At 41.2% G+C, this 23,277-nt stretch overlaps 1 protein-coding gene across 4 annotated transcripts in view; it reads right to left on the reverse strand.

The window, feature by feature from the left end:
* The window catches only part of Rab3gap2 (RAB3 GTPase activating non-catalytic protein subunit 2), an 86,737-nt gene that overhangs the window by 61,895 nt on the left and 1,565 nt on the right, over window positions 1-23,277 (reverse strand). For 3 of the 4 annotated variants that reach the window (XM_027418744.2, XM_035444983.1, XM_027418743.2), the window contains exon 2: window positions 8,363-8,427. In XM_027418744.2, the coding sequence (XP_027274545.1) occupies window positions 8,363-8,427 (65 nt within the window). Of the gene's footprint in view, window positions 1-8,362; window positions 8,428-10,656; window positions 10,733-23,277 lie in introns of those variants that run through there. The other variant, XM_035444984.1, reaches the window with a different exon arrangement.

Genomic DNA, 23,277 nt, shown 5'->3' on the forward strand with positions numbered 1-23,277 from the left:
CCTTTAAAAACATCTTTCCTTTTCCCCATAGAATCATAGGGAGTGGCATTACTGGAGCTGTGGCCTTGTTGAAGGAAGTGTGTCACATTCAGGTAGGCTTTGAGGTTTCAGAAGTTCAAGTCGGGCCTCTTGTCCAGCTCTCTTCCTGCTGCGAGTGGATCAAGATGTAGAACTCTCAGCTACCTCTCCAACACCATGTTTGCCCAAATGCCCCCATGCTTCCTGCCATGGTGGTAATGGACTAAATAAACCTCTGAACTGTAAGCCAGTCCAAATTCAACGTATTTCTTTATAAGATCTGCTGCTGGGTGTGGTGGTGCATGCCTTTAATTCCAGTGTTCAGGAAGCAGAAACAGGTGGATCTCTGAGTTCGAGGCCAATCTGGTCTACAAATGAGTTCCAGAACTGCCAGGGCTACACAGAGACACCTTGCCTGGCAGGGATGGGGTGGGATGGAATGGGTGGTGTGTGTGTGTGTGTGTGTGTGTGTGTGTGTGTGTGTGTGTGTGTGTGTGTGTGTGTGTGTGTGTACACGAGTGCACGTGCTGTGGTCATGGTGTCTCTTCATAGCAATAAAATCCTAACTAAGACACCCTCCATGTAGAGTTCCAGTTGCTTTGGTAACTGCACCCTATAGTAAGAAATTACCAGTACGGAGTCAGGTAGAAATATAAGGGTATTTAATAGGGAAAAGCCTTACTTACAGAGCGAACCAGCCAGCCGGTGGTAGTCTGTACAGCAAGAAGCAAAGAGAAACCGAAACCGAAAACGCAGTCCCCCTACTCACTCTGACCACGCCCTCACAAGCCCTCAGGTACTCTTGTAGCCAGCCCCTAAGAAGGCGTGGCTACAGCTTCCCCTACAGCACCCTATTCTGACTTTCACCTTCTTGAACATGTAGCCAGTTGACAGAGAGGAACAAGGGTTAACAATCCAGCTTAAGGCACAGGGTAGCAGCAGCAGAAATAGAAGCTACTCATGAAGGACGGAGATGTGTCTGAAAGAGTTCCTGTGTCAGATCTTTCAAAGACACTTCAATTCAAAGCAGAAATAATTTGACAAAAATACCCCAGGATAGGGGCAATAAAGTAGCCCCTATCTCACTCAGGCTGGATCACAATAAACTAGCACTAGCGTCCGCACAAGGCGCATATCCAACGTATCAACAGACAGCAAGCTGCACAGAACAAGCTATGAAGCCCAAGGCATTGGCGCACATTTGGTAGCTGGCAAGATGCAGCATCACTGCCTGTAACAGGAGGACCTTTGCTTGCCAATCAGGGTTTTGAAAAACTTAGCCATAATAATGGTCCATGGTCACTAATATTGCTCCCTTGAAGCCAGTGATCCTAAAATAACACCACTAACTGAAAATATGGTTAATTTCCCAAGTGAGACAAGAAATTAAAAAGGAAGAAAATGAAGTGCCCCACACTTAAACCAGAATTTTCCAAGTTTCCCATAAAAGCCAGACACTGAAGTTAACACTGAGTCCATTATCACAAATGTGACCCTCTCAGGGGAGGGAAGAAACCCCGGTCTTCATCTGACTAGTGCGGGAAGCGGCCATAGGCCCCAAGAAAGCATTCACTCTAACTCGGGACTTCACCATATCCTTAACATTCTTCCTTTTGGTTTTCAGGCTATTAATTTGTCAGATGAATCATTTTTTCAGGATGCGTCAGATGACAGTCCAACGGCTGTCACCATCACCAGCCTTTGCTTGCAGACAGCAGGACCACGCTGATGAATCATCATTGTCTGACATCTATTGGTGTCTCCGCTGCTGTAAGAAGCAGCCACCAAAGCAGTCAGGGCAGTTTCTCAGTTTACACTTTTGACCTTGGATGTTTTTTTCATGGGGCTAACTTTCAAAGTTTTTATGTATCACGGGGTGTCAGTAAAATCCAATGTTCTCAGGGTCTATTTCCATACTCACTGTAGTTCTAGTGGGTGGCCACCAGCCTCAGAAATATTCACTCACACTTTCTGAAAGCAAGAGAGGCAACACAAAAGCAAGGTCTCTATGCTGAGTTTCCTGGTAGTCTGCTTCTAATCTATGTTATGCCCAATGCTTTTCAAATTTCCTTTTCCTTTCTTTCTTGAGGTAAGGTGTAATGGGACTTCTTGTTCCCAAACAAAATTCTACAGAACAGTTCAAAAGATGAAATACAGCAGAGATGGCAAAACTACACAGCTCCTCTGCCAAACCCTATGGCTTCCTCACATAGCAGAGAAAGATCAGAGTCTGTACCACTGGAATTAAAGACCTTACAGTCTTCTCAAAATCAAAATGGGGCAAAGCATGAACTCTCTCTAATTTAGTTATAATAAAGAAAACCCTCTTACAAGTAAAATGGGTGACAAAAACTTACACTCTGAATCTCAATTTCCAAAATTAAAGGAAGTCAGTAACTTTACAGTTTATTTCACAGTCAACTCAGGATCATTTGTTTTATTTTCCTGGTTTTGGTGCTGAGAACTGAACTCAGAGCCTTGGGCACAACAGACATGTGCATCCCAATCCTACTGTTACTTATGTCTAAACTGCAGAGGGCAACACTATTTTATGTGATTTTGCAAAGCATCCACTCGCTTGCCATTTCAACTTTTGATCTAAATAGAAAAGTCAACATGGAAAAATCCCTGGCATTGGTAGTGATAATTATAATTAGTGTTACAGAGTGAAATGCTTACATTTTTATGTAATACTTGAAATTTCTGTAGTAAGCATGGCACAAACAACCTTGTTTTTTATTAAAAAGCTTCATTTCACAATTAGTTACAATGGAACTCCAAACCTAACAACCAAGTGTCTCTATTTCCTGAATAAATATTGAACACTGGGCAGTAGATCTCTTTACTCCACCAGGTACCGTGTGGTACAAGAAAGTACCAAATAATAATCTACCCAGAGACACTGCCATTCAGTTCTTAGAGCAACATGACCATTAAATAGTAACAATAGTATCCAGTTTAAGTCAGAATAGGTCTGATGCTAAATCAAATGCTAAGGGCTTTGAGTTGCTATTAGACTTTAGAAACAACAAATAGTAATAAGTACTTGCCAAAAAGATTTATATATGGAAAATATAAGATGACCAATGTCATCCACAAATGAAATAAAAGATTAAAACATTAGCATTTCACACTATCCTAAGATTAAAATTTGATAATAAACACACACACACACACACACACACACACACACACACACACACACACACACACACACGGCGGGGGGGGGGGGCACAGCTCTGCACTAAGCCAGGTTTCTGAACCCCAGCACTCCTGACAGTGTGAACCCCAGCACTCCTGACAGTGTGAGCAGGATCATGCTTTGCTCTGGGTGACTATTCTCTGTGGTAGAAACTGTCTGGTGGGACTTTCAACCCCTGCCCATTGGACTATACCGCTGCCCCAAACCAAAAACCATGATTGTGTCCACACAACGCCAAATCACTGTCCTTGTTCAGAGGGGCCCCATTGAGAATGACACTAGGTTACACTTGGCTCTCAATAGTGACCCTCTGTGGTCACCTTCTAGGATGGCTCGAAGCAGATCCTGAGCATGGTTTCAAAGCCCTCTTCTGCCTGTAGCGAAGCTGGCTGTGTGTCCCATGAAGCAGATGGCACCACAGTCAAATGGAAGTAGTAAGGCTGGAGAGTTTCCAGAATCGTCTCAAATGATTGACACTCTAAGAACATATAATCAGCTAGAGTTATATTCCAATTTTGACCTATAAATAAACATTTCTCCAGGGCCCCTTTCCAATCAGCATGCTTTCCTATTAATCTGATAAGTCATGATTGCCCTTGAAAATCATATTACGCACCCTTCTGTAACCCAGATGGAACACTCTTCAAAGCGCTCTGAGTAGCAATTGTCCACGCCGCCCACTGGAGCTGAGGGCCGTGGGCAGACCATTTCTGGGTCCATTCCGATCCTGTCTACTCCTGGTTACAAGGGAGCGGCCATCTATCCTTCCTACCACTTGCTCTAATGCACCAATGAGAGAAGACCTTACCAATTTTGGTTCACCTAAGTCTCCAAAAGCTTCTTCCAAAACCGCCCCAGTCCCCTTCATGGCTTGAGACTGGCTGAACTAACATTCCACGTTCATCACTTACTTCCCACAGCAAAGCAATCGTAGTCCCAGATAAAAGCTTTGTAATGCTAGAAAACTAAACACAAACCCTTACTGTTTGTGTTTGATTTACTGTTACAGGACTGTCGGTTATCTATTGGACAGTATGCTTGTTTATCTTCTTTTCTGGGTCCCCAAGTCAACCACTGCCTTATCATGATGCTATCAACCCATTACTATTGAGGAAGATTGCTACACTTTTTCTTGCACCCCAATTCGCCCTGAATACTTGTCTCTGCTTGTCTCCTCATTCTCTTATTGCACTTCCTTGTAGGCAAGTAGGAACTTGTTAGTTGTCATCTTCTCATTTGCCCAATTAGAGCTGTGACCAATTAGACATGGAAACGTTACTTTGCACATTGTATATATTGAATTGTATTCCCCCTGCCACCCTAACTTGATATAGAAGCAGTAGCCCCATGTGACTGTGCTGAGCATAGGGACAAGAAAAAAAGTGTATGTTAATTGAGACCCCTAGGGTCCTGTGCCTTATCCTATAGGACTCATACCCTAAGAAGATGTGAGACACCAGAACACACTCCACAGTCCCACTTTATTTACAGAGAAGCCAAAGAGGACACAGGGGCACAGCTGTCTGGAGCAGTCAGAGGACAGACAACACCTGGCATCTTGTTTTCAGCTGTGACAAGATAAACATTTGTTCTTTAAGTGTCCCAGTCTGTGATAACATGTTATGGCACCTGAGCAGATAAGTACAGGGTGAAATATCTACCTTAACTGCCCTTCTCCTACAATCAGATCGATGACTACCTGAAGTCAGGTATAAGGAAGTGAAGGACCTCCCATATCAACTACCTTATATGCCATCACTGAGCCTTCATCCAGTAGCTGATGGAAGCAGATGCAGAGATTCACAGCTACCCACTGGACTGAACTCCTGGAGTCCAATTGTAGACAGGGAGGAGTGTAGGGGGAAATGCTGACCATGCCCGCTTGGGGCTGGCACAGGTGTTGCTCGTGGTCAGAGTGACGTAGCAAGGGTTTAAATATCAGAGAGGCAGGTAAGAGGCCCTCTTTTTCTCTCTCCCGCTTGGCTGAATGGACATCTGCGGGTGACTCTGGCTCTGGTGTAACCCTGGTCACTGGCCCTTGCATGAGTACTATCCTTTTAATAAACTACCTGTAGTCAATCTACTTATGACTCCATAGCATTGGGCATTAGAGGAGCAATAATATGAGCAAAAGGGTCAAGACCATGTTGGGGAAACCCACAGAAACAGCTGGCCCAAGCAAGTGGGAGCTCACTGACTCTGGACTGACAGCTGGAAAACCTGCCTAAGACTGAACTAGGCCTCCTGAATGTGGGTGACAGTTGTAGGACTTGGGAAGTTTATGGGGCCATTGGCAGTAGCACCAGGATTTATCCCTAGTGCATGAACTGGCTTCTTGGAGCCCATTCTCTATGGAGGGTTACCTTGTTCAGCCTTGATACAGGGGGGAGGGCCTTGGTCCTGCCCCAAATGATGTGACAGACTTTGATGATTCCCCATGGGAAACCTCACCCTCTCTGAGGAGTGGATGGGGGTTGAAGTAGGAGGACAGGAGGGAGAAGGAACTGGGACTGGTATGTAAAGTAAGAATGTTTTAAAAAGAAAGAAAAAGAAAGACACACCTAAACCTCAAAGGCCATTGGTGTCATAGTCATAGATACAGACCTTCTTGGATATGGCTCTTGGTGATGCAGATATTGGAATATGATTTTATTGTTTTGTTTGCATAAAGAGCACTTTGTTGCTCAGTGATATTATTATTAAAAAAACATACAGATAATGTGTCTGGAAAGATGGCTCAGTGGTTAAGTGTGCTCATCATTTTTCTAGGGGATGTAAGTTCAGTTCCTAGTACCCATGTCAGGCAGCTCACAACCACCTGTAACTCCAGCTCCAGGCACGCATGCGCACACACACCTTTTTTTATAAACCCTGGAAAAAGTACCTTGTTTTCATTTTCAGGTCAGTGTGAGAAAGACAAGACATCCTGAGAAACAAGTCCAGGAAATACAACTAGGTCTCTGCTCTATGTTTCCAAGCAATTCGCAGCATGGTCGGGAAGGAGCCTCGCTGACAACAAACCAAGTGGACAGAAGCCGAGGACAGCCTAGTCTATGCCTTCTCTACAAGCCAGTGGCCTACAGTGTAGCCAGTTGTGCCAGGCTTGGGGCCATGTCCCTCAAGCACTTGGTGCTGCTGATGAGTTTACACTCCCCATTGGACTTAAGAGGTAGGTCAAACGTGTAAGGATTCAGGCTACAGTTGCTTGGTCCCTGGATGTTTCAGTTCACAATGACCAATGAACTCTTGAAAGTAGACAATGACCACAGACACAGACCTCCCCAACCATGAACCTATTTCTCAGCATGAGTAAGATGAGATTCTCCCAGGAGGAAGCCAAACCCTTCTGTAGTGAAAGATCCTCTTTGCCACCATTTTCATTTGAATCATCCTTCTGACTTTAATGTCTTCTTGAAGAAAAGTCAATGTGACCAAAGGTTCCTGGGGTACAATGTACTCTCCAGAGTTATCAAGCTCTATTCACAGCTCTGTGAGCTGATGGGACAGCTGGGGTCATCATGGAGTAGAAGGAAGTAGACCATGGACACCAACATCTTCTTGGTGGTATTCCACACTCTCTTATTGCAGACTTATACCCTCACCAACCTTTCCATATGCTGTACTCTTCATTTTGACCATGTTCCTCCTGTCACCATCTTTCAAGGCATTTATAACTTAGTGTTTTGTTTTGCTTGCTGCTGTCACTTCCTCACAGGGTGACTTCCACTCCACTGGCTCCAGTCCTTGTTTCAGCTGACAGCTCAGAATCACAAGAGCAAAACAGGCTTCTCCTTTTTAGGAAAGGCTCTTCCAGACTCCCAGTATTAAGTCTCTCAAATACAAAAGCCTTTTTTTACTCTTCCAAGTCACCACAATGTGGAACAACTTTCAAAGTGATGAAAGGCGTGCGTGTAGAAACAAGAAGCACCCTGCCTATACTGTTTCCCGCTGGGTTCTAGACACACGGGATGGCCTCCAGTCAGCAGCACTCAGTTCTAGACACACGGGATGGCCTCCAGTCAGCAGCACTCAGTTCTGGCGGTTGCTGCTTCACTTTCTCTTTGAAACCTCTCTCTGTCAGTTCTCCTCATGCCACTGCTGCACCGAGGACTAGCTCTCTAACGATGGACCAAAGACAGAAAAATTCACTTTTCTCCACTACTCACCACAGCCTCCGCCCAATGGCAGCTGACTGAGAACACCTTCACTGTTTACAGTTACAGTGCCTTGACACAACTTAACAGTAAGTGAACAGCAAGACACTCTATTCCCACTGCTGGCACCATCTTTAATGCAGACGAAACCAGCTATATTCTTGTGGAAGTTTGAGTAACCTAGCAGGAGCATTCAAAGCCTCCCTCCCAGTGGATGATGATGTTTGCTACCTTGACCAGGCCTTGCACTGCTGTATTTCATGTATCTGCCAAGCTTTTCTCTTCTGTTTGTTGTGCCTCTGGATAGAAACCATTAGAGTTGTTCATAATCACCGTAAGTAGTGGAAATAACAGTCTTACATCCACTGAGTGACATTTCTGGCAGTCCTGGAATAGCTGTGAGTGTGAAATAATGAAAAGGAGAAAGACTTCCAGACCACAAACAAATGAACGTTCTGAATTATAAGTAGAAGCCAGGCAGTCCTGTTTTAACTGCACATGATATGCTCACAACAGGTAAATCCATACACAGAAAGTAGATCAGTTGTTACTGGAGGATAGGTGATGCATTATGGGGGTTCTTCTAGGGAAAGTAAAATATCATGGTCTTAGATCATGATGATAGGTACATAACTTTGGGAATACTAAGAAAACTGATTATATACTGTAAGGGTGAATTACATGGTATATGAGTCACAGCAATATAAGAAACATTTAATATAACAATACAGACACAAATCTGAGTGATTAAAACGGTACACTAAACATTTGTTTAACACAAAAAGATGGAGTAAAGAGTTAGACATTGTGATGGCCAATCCTGGTTATCGCTGACTGACTGGGTTATCACTCACAAGCCTGATAATCTCAGTTCAATTCCTGGAACCCATTAAAGGTGAAAGGAGAAGTGGCTCTACAAAGTTGTCCCCTGACCTCCACACATCACCCCTTACACACACAAAAATAAAACGCAATTATGAAGACTTACAGGTTCTTGGGATTCTGTTTCTTCCCATGCTCCCCAACTATCATCTTCCCAGTTTGATGATTTACCTAGAGAGACAGAGTGGGGAGGGAGGGAGAGAGAGAACACATAAAATTAAAAGGCTTAACATATTTTAAACATTTATTTTCTAAACATAACAGAAACAAACTGTTTTTTGGTTTTGTTGTTGTTGTTGTTGTTTTTGAGACAGGGTCTCACTACATAGTTCTGGCTATCCTGGAACTTGTTATGTAGACCAGGCTGGCCTTGAACTCACAGAGATACCCCTGCCTCTGTACAGCACTGCTGTAAATATACAGCAACAAACACACCTAAAATTTCACACAGATGTTTTCAAAGTGAATTGTTTCTTGATAGGACAAGGTATCCATGGAAACAACCTGAATTCTGAAACAAGACAAGCTGCCTTCGTCCCTTTTTTGTTGCTCTTGTTTCTTACATTTGAGACAATCTTCTTAGATTAAAATATATTCACTGAAATATGCAACAAGGAATTAAAAACCACAGGTAAGTTTAGAAAGCACATTCCTTGCATGGCTCATGTTGATTTTATATAATTTGCTTAGAATTTACTTAAAGCAATAAAATTATCATCTCCAAGCAACCAGAGACAAGAATGAGATATTCTATCACCCAAATTAAATTAGAACACCAATGAAGTTCCAATAAGACTCAGGCCTGAGACTCAGACTGCAGATGTTTCACCTGAATTGTAACAATTTTCGACTTATGAAATGTGTTATGAAATACCTAGAGCTTGTTCAAATCCCAGATGCAGTACTTCCTACCTCTGAGGAAGCAAATTACCTCCTCTGTAAGCTTTAGCTTCCTCCATAGCACTTTGAGCTATGGGGCTGTGTAAGGACTGAACCAGACAGCATACTGAGGGACTCTGTGTCGGATATGTCAGTCCTCACTGCTAGCCATCATGATTCAGCCACCACGTACCACAACCATGAAGTAGAAACAAAATGTGTTTAAGTGATCAGCTTTCAAACCCCGAGCAGAAGTTAGCATGAAAGATGAACAGGATCTTGATGACTAACGAGAGAGAAGCAATGATAACACACACATACACTCACTTACACACTGTCTTTAAAGGTTGCTGAAACAAAGGACATGGATGATTTAAAAGGGGTTACAGTCTGGCACTTGGAATAACTGCTCAATTAGCTTGTAGTAACAACAGTCTAATCTTCAGCACTTAAATGCCAAGTAATTACTTCCTAAAATTCCAAATTCACTGCTAGGCATATATTAAGTCCTAAAATAGTAGCACGCTTTGATTAAAATCACATGATCTGAAGATTCCCAGATACAAGTCAATTAAGTCAATTAACAATTGCTCTGTTAAATACCATGTACCAAACCTTGTAGCTAAGAAAAGTACAACACAGTCCTTGCTCTTAAAGAATCTATCATCTTATGCGGGATATGGATGAACACTTAACTATAGCACACAATGAGTGCTGTAATTGCTACAGTACCTTGACACGATAGTGAAATAGTTCATAGGTATACAAATGCACACACATATACTCTGAATAATCATTACCATTTTTATTTCATAGGTATACAAATGCACACACACACACACACACACATATACTCTGATTAATCATTACCATTATTTATTAAGACTTTGTTTTTATTTTTATTTATTTTTATCATAGTACATATTCGTGTGTGTGTGTGTGTGTGTGTGTGTGTGTGTGTGTGTGTGTGTATGAGTATCTGTGTGAGTGAGTATGCACATGTGTGTGAGTGACCATGGGGACTAGAAGAAGGCATCAGATCCCTTGGAACTAGAGTTACAGGTGTTTTTAAGCCACCGAACACAGGTGCTAGAAACTGAATTTGGATCCTCTGAAGACTGCGAGTGCTCTTAACCGCTGAGCCTTCTCTCTAGCCCCTATTTATTTTTGAGACAAGGTCTTGCTACAGAGCCCTGGCTGACCTTAAACAGATGGTCCTCCTGCCTCTGCCTCCCAAGTACTAGGATTACAGATACATGACACCTCACATGTCCAAAATAGCGTCTTTACAAAGTAGCTATAAACTTTTCAAATTAACTGGAAAAACATAAACATAAAGCAAAAGCCTAAACGCACAGAACACTGGTGATGATACTAGATGCCAAGTGCTGTGCGCAAAGCAATTCACTGAACCATCATAAGGTTCCTTTACAACTTAATGTTACCAGGAGAAAACAGACTCATCAAAAGGTTAAAGAGCTTGCCCTAGATCACAGAAGTGAGTGGAAACCTAGGACTTACCTTCAATTCTGCCATCATTGCCCAACTCATGCCCTTGAGATCCAGGCACACTTCCTTCCATGTGGTTCAAGAACAAACACAAGAGAAACACTGGAGCCTATGAAGAAGACAGAGTCTCTCTGTCTGTCTCTATCTGAGGCAGGGTCTCATGTATCCCAGGCTACCCTGGATTTGCTGCATAGCTAAGGATGACTCTTAAACTTCTGATTCTCCTGCCTTCACCAGATTGCTAGGATTATAGGTGTGCACCACCACACCAGGGTTATGCCACTCTGTGGATCAAACCAGGGCTTCATGAATGCTGATCACTCCCCACCTGAGCTAGAGTCCCAGCCCTTATTAATTAATTAATTAATTTCTTGTTTCTTTTACATTGTTTTTTAAATAGAAATATCCCCCCTAGGCTCTATCCCAAAGGATATGATAGACTCTGATGACACCCTATGGAAGGCCTCACCATCCAGGGGGAGCAGAAAGGATATGTGATAGGTAGGGTTTTAGTTGGGGGGGTGGTAGAGGAGGAAGGGAGGGAGAAGGGAACTGGGATTGTCATGTAAAACAATCTTGTTTCTAATTCTAATAAAAATAATCTGAATAAAAAAGAAATATCCCCCAATACTGACGTTAAAGAGACGTTTTAAAAACTTGAACAATTTGCCAAGAGTGATGATATAAACCTTTAAGTATCAGCACTCTAAAGGCAAGGAGAGTAGATATCTGTGAGTGCAAAGCCAGCCTGATCTACATACTGAGTTCCAGGCCAGCCAAGGCTACACAATAAGACAATATCTTAAAACTACTTTGGACAATTAAATTTTGGGGGTTTTTTGGTCAATATAATTCATTAAACAATCTCTTCATTCATTTTACTACATCATCAAAACAAACTATCTTACTGTATGTTGATTGAGACAACTTAGCCAACCTATTAATTGTTTTAGAAGCCAGGTGGTGGTGGCACACGCCTTTAATTCCAGCACTTGGGAGACAAAAGCAGGCAGATTTCTAAGTTCAATGCCAGCCTGGTCTTTACAGTGAGTTCCAGGTCTGCCAGGGTTACAGAGAGAAATTCTGTCTCAAAAAACCGAAAAATACAAAACAGTTTTAGAATATACATTGTTTCTTAAGCAAGAAATTTAAGTCTATGCTTCATATCTAAAATTGCTATAAAATAATGGAAATATCAAATTATTAGAACATCAAAACAACTTTGCAGAATACAAGCCTTTCAGGAAGTCATTCGTTCATTAAGTAGCACCTTTTCCATGCTAGACATCAGATAGAAAAGGAAGTAAGTTTCCAAAGGGCTCAGTTGAAGCACACAATCTTTATTGAATGTACAACACTATAAAAAGGATTTTATTTTTCCTTTATACTAGTATTAAAAGAACCTGACTCAATTCACAAATGACTCATACAATCAAGCAGAAGACAGCAGTTATTTGGATTTCCTGCCCCTACAGAGACCCAGTCTCTCTTCATGCTTCAGTTCAAAGCATGCCCAAAGAGAAAGACTGACAAATATATTATTTGTTTCAGAGAAGATTTACCCAGTTTTCAATGTCTGGCTACAAGACTGTTTTCAACTGAAGGAAAAAAAACAAACAAAATAAAATGAATTGGGCAGCTCCTGCTATCATGGGAATATTTTCTCAAAGTCGTTAGACTACAGACAGATTAAAGGGCTGAACAAAGGGCTGGGTGGGTAAAGTGTTCACTGAGCAAGTATGAGGACCTAAGCAATCCCCAAGACCCATGTCTATATCATTAGTAGTGTTTCTTTACAGACTGACCATTGATCAAGGTTATAGGTAAGTAAAGCAATGTATTTAACCTTAAATTATGAACTATATAATTTTATGTTAATATCAGACACTTCTGTAAAACCTGAGGTCTTATAAGGTTATAAATCATGAGGAAATAAGAGTAATTTGCTTAATGTATTATCAATTACTATAAAAAAAAAGCTAAAAATATTTTACCATGGTTGTCTCTTAGGAGAGTAACTAGCCCCATATCTTCGAAAGGCTGAAATAATGTAAAAGTCCTAAAGCCCTGGTCTGACTTAACATGCAGGTGTGTGGTGGAGTCAGGCCCCTGGGTGGGCAACTTTAGGGAGATCCACTTGCAATGTGGTGATCCAAAGACTACTACTCACCACGCCACACAGCTACTAGTAGCTACCCAGTTTGCATCATGAGCTGTGTGGTACTCATTTACATCACATTACAGGATGATTTCAATTTTTTTTGCCTATTAAATAATCAGCAGCCATTCAATATGCAAAAGTAATTCTCTAAATGACACTATCGCCAATGTCTGTGTTTCCCATTTTGTTAAAGCACAACCCAGCAAAACTGATCAAACAGCAACCACAATCACTGCCTTCAAAACCCCAGAATTACAGATCTCAGCCAGGTTCCTGATGGAAAACAAAACAACACAACAACAACAACAACAACAAAAAAAAAAAAACCAAAATAATGAGAAAGAAACTAAAATAACGAGTTAGGATGACTGGTAGCCTGAGGTCTGTTTGAGAGGTCTGCATGGGTCCAGGATTCCAGCCCTTGACTCATCCCACGCCCAATTCCACATATGTGAGGCAGATGGCCCAAGGATCATGTCTTAGGAACATTATCCAAGGGCCTGAACATCAGTTTTCCTTGGCCTGCCATCAGTCAGACTGTCTTCAACAGTAGCCACATGTGTAATTATCTAAAAGTAAAAAGGACTAAATTTAATACCATATTCTAATATAATATAACCAGATATTACTACTCCAATATATAAGTGAAATCTCATGAGGTATTTTGTATTCTTTTCTCATATTAAGTCTTAGAACGTAGTGTTCTCTGCACTTGGAGCACATCTTGTCTGTATGAGCCACACTCCAAACGCTCCCTGGGACATGTGACCAATGACTGTGGTGTAAGACAAGGCAAGTCTGGAGTAAAGAATGATGGATTACCAGGCTGCCTGCAGCGGAGTTACAGGAGCTTGGGCAGTTTAATTAATCCCTTGCTGCCTCACCTTCCTCTTCAGCAGGATGAAGCTAATAACTGTATCTGCCTCACAGAACTGTGATAGTTGTGTGAAGCGCTGAGGACCATGACTAAGCACTTTACAATAACCAACCTGCAAAAACAACATTCTCATCACACTTTGCCTACCCTATCATGTTAACCACATGCCTTCCTATATAGTTATGCTGCCAGAGGTGACTTCTTTGGGGGTCACATTAATCCTTCATGAAGTCTGATTGCAGATTTTATATCTGGGATCAAAATAATCTTTTTAAACAAAATTTCCATGGAACATTGTAACATTAATAAATTCTATTTCAATTAGTGAGGCAAAGTAACTGAAAAGTACTGATCCCTAGCTTTAGTTGTTATTAAGAAATAATGAATCCAAGCACAAGTGGCAGACTTCATCCCTGGCAATCAGGTTGAGAGTACATGGCTGGCTGCGATCGAAGAACCTTTATATTTCACATACAACGTCTACTCCAACATTCAATAACAAGACATGCCTCGACACTGACAGAAGACCCTTTGCCAATACAAAGTCAGCTTGCTGTCTCAATCGCTTGTAACTAAACGGTCTTCTTGAAAGGGCTAAGGAAAAAATAATCATAAAGGCCACAGAGCCCCCAAACAGCATACTACTCTGAAGGAAAAAACTTGTTATCGTTCAAACCTTCTTTTTTATCAACAGTGGATAAACACAATAAAGGCAGATTAATAGCAGCAAGCACTGCCTACTGGAGACAGCTTAAGATCACAATGACAATGCTTCTCAAACTGAGTCATATCCAGATGCTGTACCTAAAGAAGTCATTCTATCAGGACATTTCTATAAGGAAACATCCCAAAGGCACACGTGTCAGTGGGCTTTCCCACCTGCCTTGCTGTACAGCCTAATGACAAAATAACATTCTAGGAAAGATGAGATGTATGTACTTTGTCTTGAATCTTTAATCTCTGTTTTTATTCCTCAAACCCCACCTTGTGTTTGTCTATCTTGTGTGTGTATGTGTGGGGTGTGTGTGTGTGTGTGTGTGTGTGTGTGTGTGTGTGTGTGTGTGTGTGTGTGTGTGTGTTGTAGTCTAGGCAGGACTTAAATTTATTATGTAGCCCATGCTGGCCTTGAACTCACAACCTCCTGCTTCTGCCTCCCAAATGCTGTGATGAAAGGCATGGGCCCTCCACACCTAGCCTCCCACATCTGTTCTGAGGCATGAATTTCCTTTAAATTTTATTCTCTCCTATTCTAAATAAAATTTTTCTTAAAATTCACAGGTTATTGAGGTTTTCATTAGGAGGTGAAGTTGAGTCTTTCAAGAAGTTTGTCAACTTAAAATATTTTGTGTATGTTGGTTGTTACAATTACCCTTCGTTTGTTTCATACCACATCTTGAATCATAACTTCTCTTTAAAGAAAAAGAAGCTGCTCTCCTACCAACTTACATGGCATGGAGAGAAATAAATGGGAGCAAGAGGTTCTAAGTAAGACACATCAAAGTGACAACATCTGCACTGACTACCAACCTGACAGACTGCTAACCTGACTACCAACCTGACAGACTGCCAACATAACTGACTGCCAACCTGGCTGACTGCCAACCTGACAGACTGCTAACCTGACAGACGGCTAACCTGACTGACTGCCAGCCAACCTGACTGACTGACTACCAACCTGACTGACTGCTAAGCTTACCTTTGAACCTACTGTTTTAATACTAATCACTACTCATTACTCTGAACCGTCTAGAATCAGGAACAATACCAGGAAGGCAGGCAAGCACTACCACACCGGGTGGTGGTTTCACTCTTATCCAGTTAAACTTTTTGCCTCATCAAATAAAACCAATGACTTTCAGATGTAAGATGCAACAATTCCCTCCTAGGAAGGTCGTTTTCCCCAAGCGTATCACCCCACTCCAAATACTGTTCTCTGACTGCTAAAGGAAACTTTCAAACCACAGGGAAAACATACTCCTCCCCCAACACAAACGTCTTATTTAGGGTTATTTCCAATGAATGAATCCTTCTGCCAACAAAGGCCTTCTGCTTCCTATGGCTTTATTTAATTCCCCAAATACCTTATTCTAACTTACTTTTGAACAGTCTGTACCTCTAAATGGACAGCATATTTTTCTTCATTTAACGAGAACCTGAAGCTAGAAAGGAAATTGAATTCAGTAAGTGGACAATTAATTTGACAGTTATTTGTATTAGTGTGCCAAGAACTAAATGTTAGAAAAGGGGAAATTTAATTTTTATAGTCTAAGATCTTAATATGAAACTAAATTCATTTCCATCTTCATGTATTGCTTTTATAAGAAGAAACTTCTACAACCTATGATTTGCAATTTATTCACAGGGTTCAAAAGCCTTCAGTGGGTCCTTCAGCTCAGAGAAGGTGAGCACCACCGGGCAGGACAAAGTCAATTACAAAGAATAAAGAAGCATTTTAATGTTCTGTGCCTCAGAATCTTAGCCTTTTTCTATTTGTAAGGACATGCAAAATGGGAGATAAACGTCAATTTGGCAACCTAAAATAAGGATGACATCCTGTGCTCGACAGCTGAATTAATTTCTTTCAAACCATCAGTGTGTCTCCAATGTCCTTATCCGTCATAGAATTCTAATGCCACCTCCCATTCTCAAACACATGATGCCCCCATATCATAAAGAACACGCATGCAGAAAACAAATCAGAAGTGACAGAACTGGAACTACCACACAGCAGAAATAGAGCATGGAGCATTTTCCTGGCTCAGATAAGCATCATCTAAAGTTCACAAAAATAAGCATGTTCCTTTTGTCCAAGTCCCTGCGACATCTTTAGGCTTAGTTTTATAAAAATGAACAAACAGATGATCTATAGGCATAAAGAAACTTCATATGTTCCACTCTCCTTTTGTTTCTATGAACGGATATATTTATAATGCTATAGAGCAGTACTTTATACAATCATTTTATTATTAAAACATTTTATATACTCCTGCACAGAAATCACTCAAAACAATGGGTTGTAACTTAAAAGTCCATTGAGTTGATATGTAAGCCAGAATGTATTTTTTCTGTAGAAAATTGTGCTTCCCAAACTAGTAAAATAGTAATCAAATAATAGCTAAAATGTGATTTTATAAGAAAGGTTTAGATTCTGGGACCCAGAAGAAATACTAGCTTCGTTTACTGAGTCATATTTTTGTTAAGTTAAATCATATAAATGAAATTAGTATTAATCTACCTTCTCACTCTTATCAGTTCTCATTAGGCTAATCCTTAATCCTCATCTAGGTTTTAGCAGTTCCTCACTAATGGCAGTGACTACATCCTTTAAATTTGCTCAGTGAGGTGTCTGTTCCTACATTAATCATGAAATATTTTGGTTTTGGGCAAAACCATAATCTAAATTAAATCCACAAGGTGTACGTGGACTAGCATTAAACACTTTACTCTTCTGTGGCTTTATGAGAAGCCAGAGGAACAGGAATGGTGAACGCCAACACACAAATCAGGAATGGGATTAGGCTCTAGAGCTTAAGTTCAAACAGGTCCCCCAGCAGTCAGGTTACTGTGTAAGAGGTGCCACTGCGCTTTCTATTTACGGTGGTTTTCACATGGGTTAGCACCCAAGGCAAGTAACACACTTTATACACTAGAACTTACCACTAATTTGTTTAACCTTTTACCCTAGTACCCTCCCTCTGCTTTCACACGTGTCTCATTATCCACCTCAAAAGCGGCCCCTGCACCTCGGGATTTTTTTTTTTTTTCTCGCTTCCTGCCCTCTATAGGTATCACTCCAACTTAAATATGGAAAGCCAAATCTTCAAAGATAGGATCCACACATGAGCGGGAGGTGTTTGTCTTTTGGGGCCTGTCTATTTGGGCCAGTGCATTGTCCATTCTTAATTTCATTTTCCTTTGGTGCGGAGAATCACACTTCTGTCACCCACTTTCCAGGTGGTGGGCATCGAGGCTGACTGCCTTTTCCATGAGAACGGATGTGCACATATGCCAGGGTATACGGTCCTTTCAACAAATGCCCACAAGTGGTAGAGTTGAGTCATATGACAGTTCTAATATTAGTTTTTTGAGAACCCTTCACACTGATTTCCACAGTGGCTGTACCAATTATACCTGCAGTCACCACCAGTGAATAGGGGCCCCCTTTCTCCACACTCTCACAAACATTTGCTGTCTTGAAAATAGCTATTTTGACTATAATGAGAGGATATCTCAAAATTGCTTGAATTTTAATTTCCCTGAGGGACAGTGATAATGAACACTTTTAAAATGTTTATTAGCAATTTATATTACTTCTTTTGAAGACTCTGCTCAGATCCATTCTGTGTTTTCATGGAATTTAGCTTTCTGAGTTCTCTGTATAGCTAGCAAAGATGTTTTTCCTGTTCTGTAGGCTGCCTCTTTATTGACAGTTTCAGTTACTTTCGTTGAATACAAAATTTTAATTTCATGAGGTCTAATTCACCAATTACTAGCCTTATTTCCTGAGCAAATGGAATCCTATTTACAAAGTCCTTGCCTCTGCACATACCTTATAGAGCATACTCTTTCCTCCTGGAAGTTTCAGAGTTTTGGGTCTTATGTTGATTTTGTCTAGGGTGGTAATTAAGGATTGAGTTTCATTCTTCTACATATAGGCATCCAGTTTCCCCAATATCATATGTGACGATGTGACCTTTTCTCCAATGTGTATTTTGTCAAACATCGGGTAGCTGGAAGTTACTCATCCCATTCTGTTGATCTGTGTGTTTGTTTCTGAGTCAGTACAATGCTGCTTTTAGTACTATGATCCTGTAATAATTAAATCAAGTATGGCAACACCTCCATCATTATTCTTTACTCAGAGATGCTTCAGCTAGCCAGGATGCTTTGTGCTTCCATATGAATCACATTTTTTTTTTTAATTTTGGCAAAGAATGGTACAGGAATTGTGATCCAGGTTGCAATGAATCTGCAGGTCCTTTTGTTAAGATGGCCACTTTAATAATCCACGAGCATGGGAGGAGGTCTTATCAGTGTCTTCCTTTCTTTCTCCACAGAGGTCACTCACTTCGCTGGTTATGTTTGTTGTTGCTTGTTTTGAGGCCACTGTGATCAGAGCTGTTTCCTTCTCAGTACATTTGTTATCGGTATGAAGGAAAGCTATTTCTTAAAACATTAATTTTGTATCTTGTGGCCTTTGTTCAGTATTTATCAGCTCTAAAATTTTTCTGGTGGAGTCTCAGGAGATTCTTATCTGCAGCACCACACACAATGCACACAAGAGGGAACCCAAACTAGCAATGCTGAGTGAGGAGCACGTGCCAGGATGAAATGTGACAAAGGCAGAAAAATTAATGAAACCATTCTCCACATATTCTAGAGACTTCAGTTCTGCAACTTCTTTCCTTGTATAAATCATTCTTTATATTTAAAATAAATCCTCTAAACACCAGCCAAATCTTGCATTATAGTTATGGGCTTTTTGTTCCCAGTGCACATAAAGAAAAGCTGTTTGTTTTAACAGTATCACTTGAGAACCAGTAACAGTTTAGTTGCATAGCAAAGAAAAATACATACATGCCTGTTTATCATTGTTATTTGCTTCAGAGTTAGCATTTCTGAAGTGAGGACATCATCTAGCTTACGTATATATTGTATTGTACTCTTCAAGTTGCTAAAAATAAATAGTGCTCTGCCTTGCACACCCTCCACAAAGAGTCTGTGAGGTGGCAGGTGTGCTAAGTTGATTGTAATCATCATTTTTACATGTAAATCAGATATCAAATTTCACACTGTACACCGTCTTTAATACACAGAATTTCTGCCAATTACATTCAATAAATTTAGCATGAAAGAAGAACTCCCAGTCAGGGGAAATGCCAACCCTCCCCAAGTGAACATAAGCAATATAATCTCATCAAAAATTCTGATGTGAATTTGGCTTTTTAATAAATTCTAAAGCTCAACTGGAGTGTGTGTGTGTGTAAGACTATCCAACAACATTCCTGAGAGAGAAGTAACTTGGCAGAGACAATCTACGGCACATTAAAATGGACAACAATCAATACATACATCAATGGAAAGCAAGGGGTCCAGAATAAAAGCAAGTAGCAAGTGTGGCTGCCCCTACAGGACCTGTCTAAGATCAAGCCAACAACACTGCAGCCCGGGTGGGAAAGACGCTCACAGGGCCTCACCCCAGGGAGACCTACTGGCAGCTGGCTACTGGGGGAGGAAAATCAGTTTCCTTTGGGGTGCAGTTTCTGTAGCTACCCATGATCCAGTGGGTGGCCCTAAAACCATGTGCATATGGGCTGCTCTAATTGGACTCAGTGGGTTATAAAGAAGAAGAAAAAAAGACATAAAATTGGGAGAGAGACATGGGGAGATCTGGGAGAAGTTGGTTGGGAGATGGATGAGATAAAAATATATTTATATATGCATGATGTTCTCAAAAACAGATAAAATAAAAAATCTTAAAATCTAAATCCTTCCCCATCAATAAAGCTAAAGACAAATGAAAAATGAGTATAAATATGTACAAAATATAAGGATAATATATGAGCTTTTATTAAACAGCCCTACAGGTCAAGCCCATGCTAGTGAAACCCACAGAAACAGCTGACCTGAACAAGAGGGAGCTGTTGGCCCCCAGACTGATCACAGCATGGGACTGATCCAGACCCCACAAATGTGGGTGTCAGTGAGGAGGCCTCAGAAATATATGGGGCCTCTTGTATTAGATCAGCACTTATCCCTAGCATACGAATGGACTTCGGGATCCCATTTCACCTAGAGGGATACTCCCTCAGCCTAGACACACGGAAGACAGCCTAGGCCCTATCCCAAAGGATATGACAGACTCTGAAGACCCCCATGGAAGGCCTCACTCTCCCTGGGGAGCAGAGATGGTATTAGATAGGGTGTTAGTGGGGAGCAGGGGAGGAGGGGAGGGAGATAGAATGGGGATTGACATGTAAAACAATCTTGTTTTTAATTTAAATTAAAAAATTAATTAAAAAAAGAAACTGAGTCTGAAAAAAATAAAATAAAACAGCCCTATATAACAGCTATATAAAAAATCCAATAAAAAATAGCTCAGACATGAGAGTAAGAGTTGAAACTATGAAGCTTCTAGAAGAAAACATAGAAACTCTTCAGAACACTGTTGTGAGTAAAGATATTTGGGGGTAGGATCAAAAAGTGCTGGCAACAAAAGCAAAAACCAATCCAAGGGGTAACAGCCAAGAAATAACAGGGTGATGGCAGCACACAGACTGTACAAAACTCAAGCAACTCAATAACAAAATAACAACAACTATGATCTGATTAAAACATGGCATGGATAGACAAAATGCCCAGGAAATGAAGAACTGCTCAACAGCATTAACTGTCAGAAAGTCAAAACCACAATAAGATGAGTTATGAAACAGCAAGAACAAAAGACCAGCAAGGATGTGGAGAAACACTCTTGGTGTGACTATAAATTAAATCAGTCCAAATTAGTCTAGCTATCAGAGAAAATAGCATAGAATTCTTTACAACTCTAGATACAGGATTGATATAAGCCTACATTCTTATTATAGGGATACAGAACAAAGGAAATCAACATGTTGAATAAATACACTCCTGTGTTGATTGTAGCATTGGTCAAAATAGCCAAGACAAGGAATTAAGCCTGGAGATCTATTGATAGGTCAGTGAAGAAAGTGTAGTATGCATATACATGATGGAATATTATTTGGCTATTAAAAATGAACTTCTCTCATTTACAACACAGATGAAACAGAACGGAAATAACGTTAAATGAATTAAATCAATTCACACAAATACAATACACAAATACAAGACCGTATGTTGTCACTCATATGTGGAAGCTAAAACGTTTAAGTAGTCATAGTGGTTCATGTCTATAATCTCAGCATGTGGGGTGTGAGGGCTGAGGCAGATCTTGAGTTTAAAGCCAGCCTGGGAGCACTCCAAGCCAGCCTGAGCCAAACATCTAGACCCTGTCTCAAAACAAACAATAACATTTACTTCATAAAAAGAGAGAGACTAGAAGAGTGGTTGGCAGAGGGTAGTAAAGGGGTGTGGACAGTGGCAGGGGGCTTGGAGAGCGGGTGTGACAATGGTGACGGGTTAGGGAGAAAAGACAGTTAATGATATAGAGGAGGTACGGATGAATGGACAGGAAGAGTGAATAACGTTCTACCACACAGCACAGTAACTATAGGTGACATTGTATGTTTCCAGCGTTGCTAGAAGAATGGATTTTATCTGTTCCCAACTTGAAGAAATGATAAATGTCCTGAGGCAATGGGTACGCCAGTCATCCCAGTCTGATCACGACACATTCAAACATGCACTAAAATTCCATGCTGTAATTGACAATATATATCCCTTGGTATCAGTAAAATATTAGGGCTATGATGATAATACCTTTACCTGCTGAGCCTTCTCCCTGTCCCAGAATTACTGATTTTAAGTTAAAGTACAATTAAAAACAACACTTTGGATTATAAGAAGGAGAGTATCGTTGGGAGTTTACTGGGACTACTGTTGAAACTAATTAGAAGAAGCCCAAGAGTGGAAGCAGGAAGGAAGTCTGTTAGCAGATGGACACCATGGCCCAGAGGCTGAGAGATGGTGGTTTGGACCAGGACAGTGGCAGTGGGACACAGATGTGCTTCTCTGCTCTACCTTTCCTTTTTCTCACTCCAAGTCTCATGTCCTTCACAGTCAAGCTCCCTGCAACAACCAGCGTTACCACCCAGTTTTCAATTTGTATTGAAATACAAATTGAATATTTTACTGATACCAAGGGATACATATTGTAAACACCAGCACCCTACAGACATACTTCTAGCCACTATGCCACTCAAACAGTGCCACGGTCCCAGCCACCCCATCTTCCCCAGACCACCGAGCGCTTTCTCGGCCTTACCTGGCCTCTGCTGAGCAACCTTCACCTGCATTAAATCCTCTCTCCCCTCAGCTTCTGAAAGATTTCCATCACCTGGCGCTCCTCTCTCTGCTACTCCCTTTCCATCTTCTCAAGGACCTTCACAAGGCTCCCGAACTTGAGTCTCTCTCCAAGGTTACCTCTTCTGTACCCAGTTCACCATACGAAATCCCATAGACTGAAACCACACTTCCGCTGGGAACTCCCAAATTAATACCCCTGACTCTGGATGCCCTACCAAGTTTTGGACCTCTGTCTACTGTGTAACTTCACCTGCTCATTTGGACAAACCAAACCCAAGCATTTCAGATATGAAAGGTTAGAATGTCTTCCTTCTCTGTCAACACACACGCCTGTCAAGCCAAAGACTCCTGCCGTCTCTCACCAGCTACAACCTCTATCACCAGACCCTCTCAAGGTTGTGTATCTAGACCCCTCCTCCTTAATACCTATTTCCCCTTGAATCCTGACAAGGCTATGATGAAGTTCGCAGAACTTTTTATTTGGATTAAGCTTCTCAATCGATTCCCCTGCTTCCCGGCTCTCCTCACTGCTGCCACAGTACATTACAGGTCTTCAACAAGTTCTGTAAATCAGATCAAATGCAACTCTGACAACTTCATTCCTCTGACA

The sequence above is a fragment of the Cricetulus griseus genome, chromosome 5 (genome assembly GCF_003668045.3).
Source record: "Cricetulus griseus strain 17A/GY chromosome 5, alternate assembly CriGri-PICRH-1.0, whole genome shotgun sequence".
Lineage (NCBI taxonomy): Eukaryota > Metazoa > Chordata > Mammalia > Rodentia > Cricetidae > Cricetulus > Cricetulus griseus.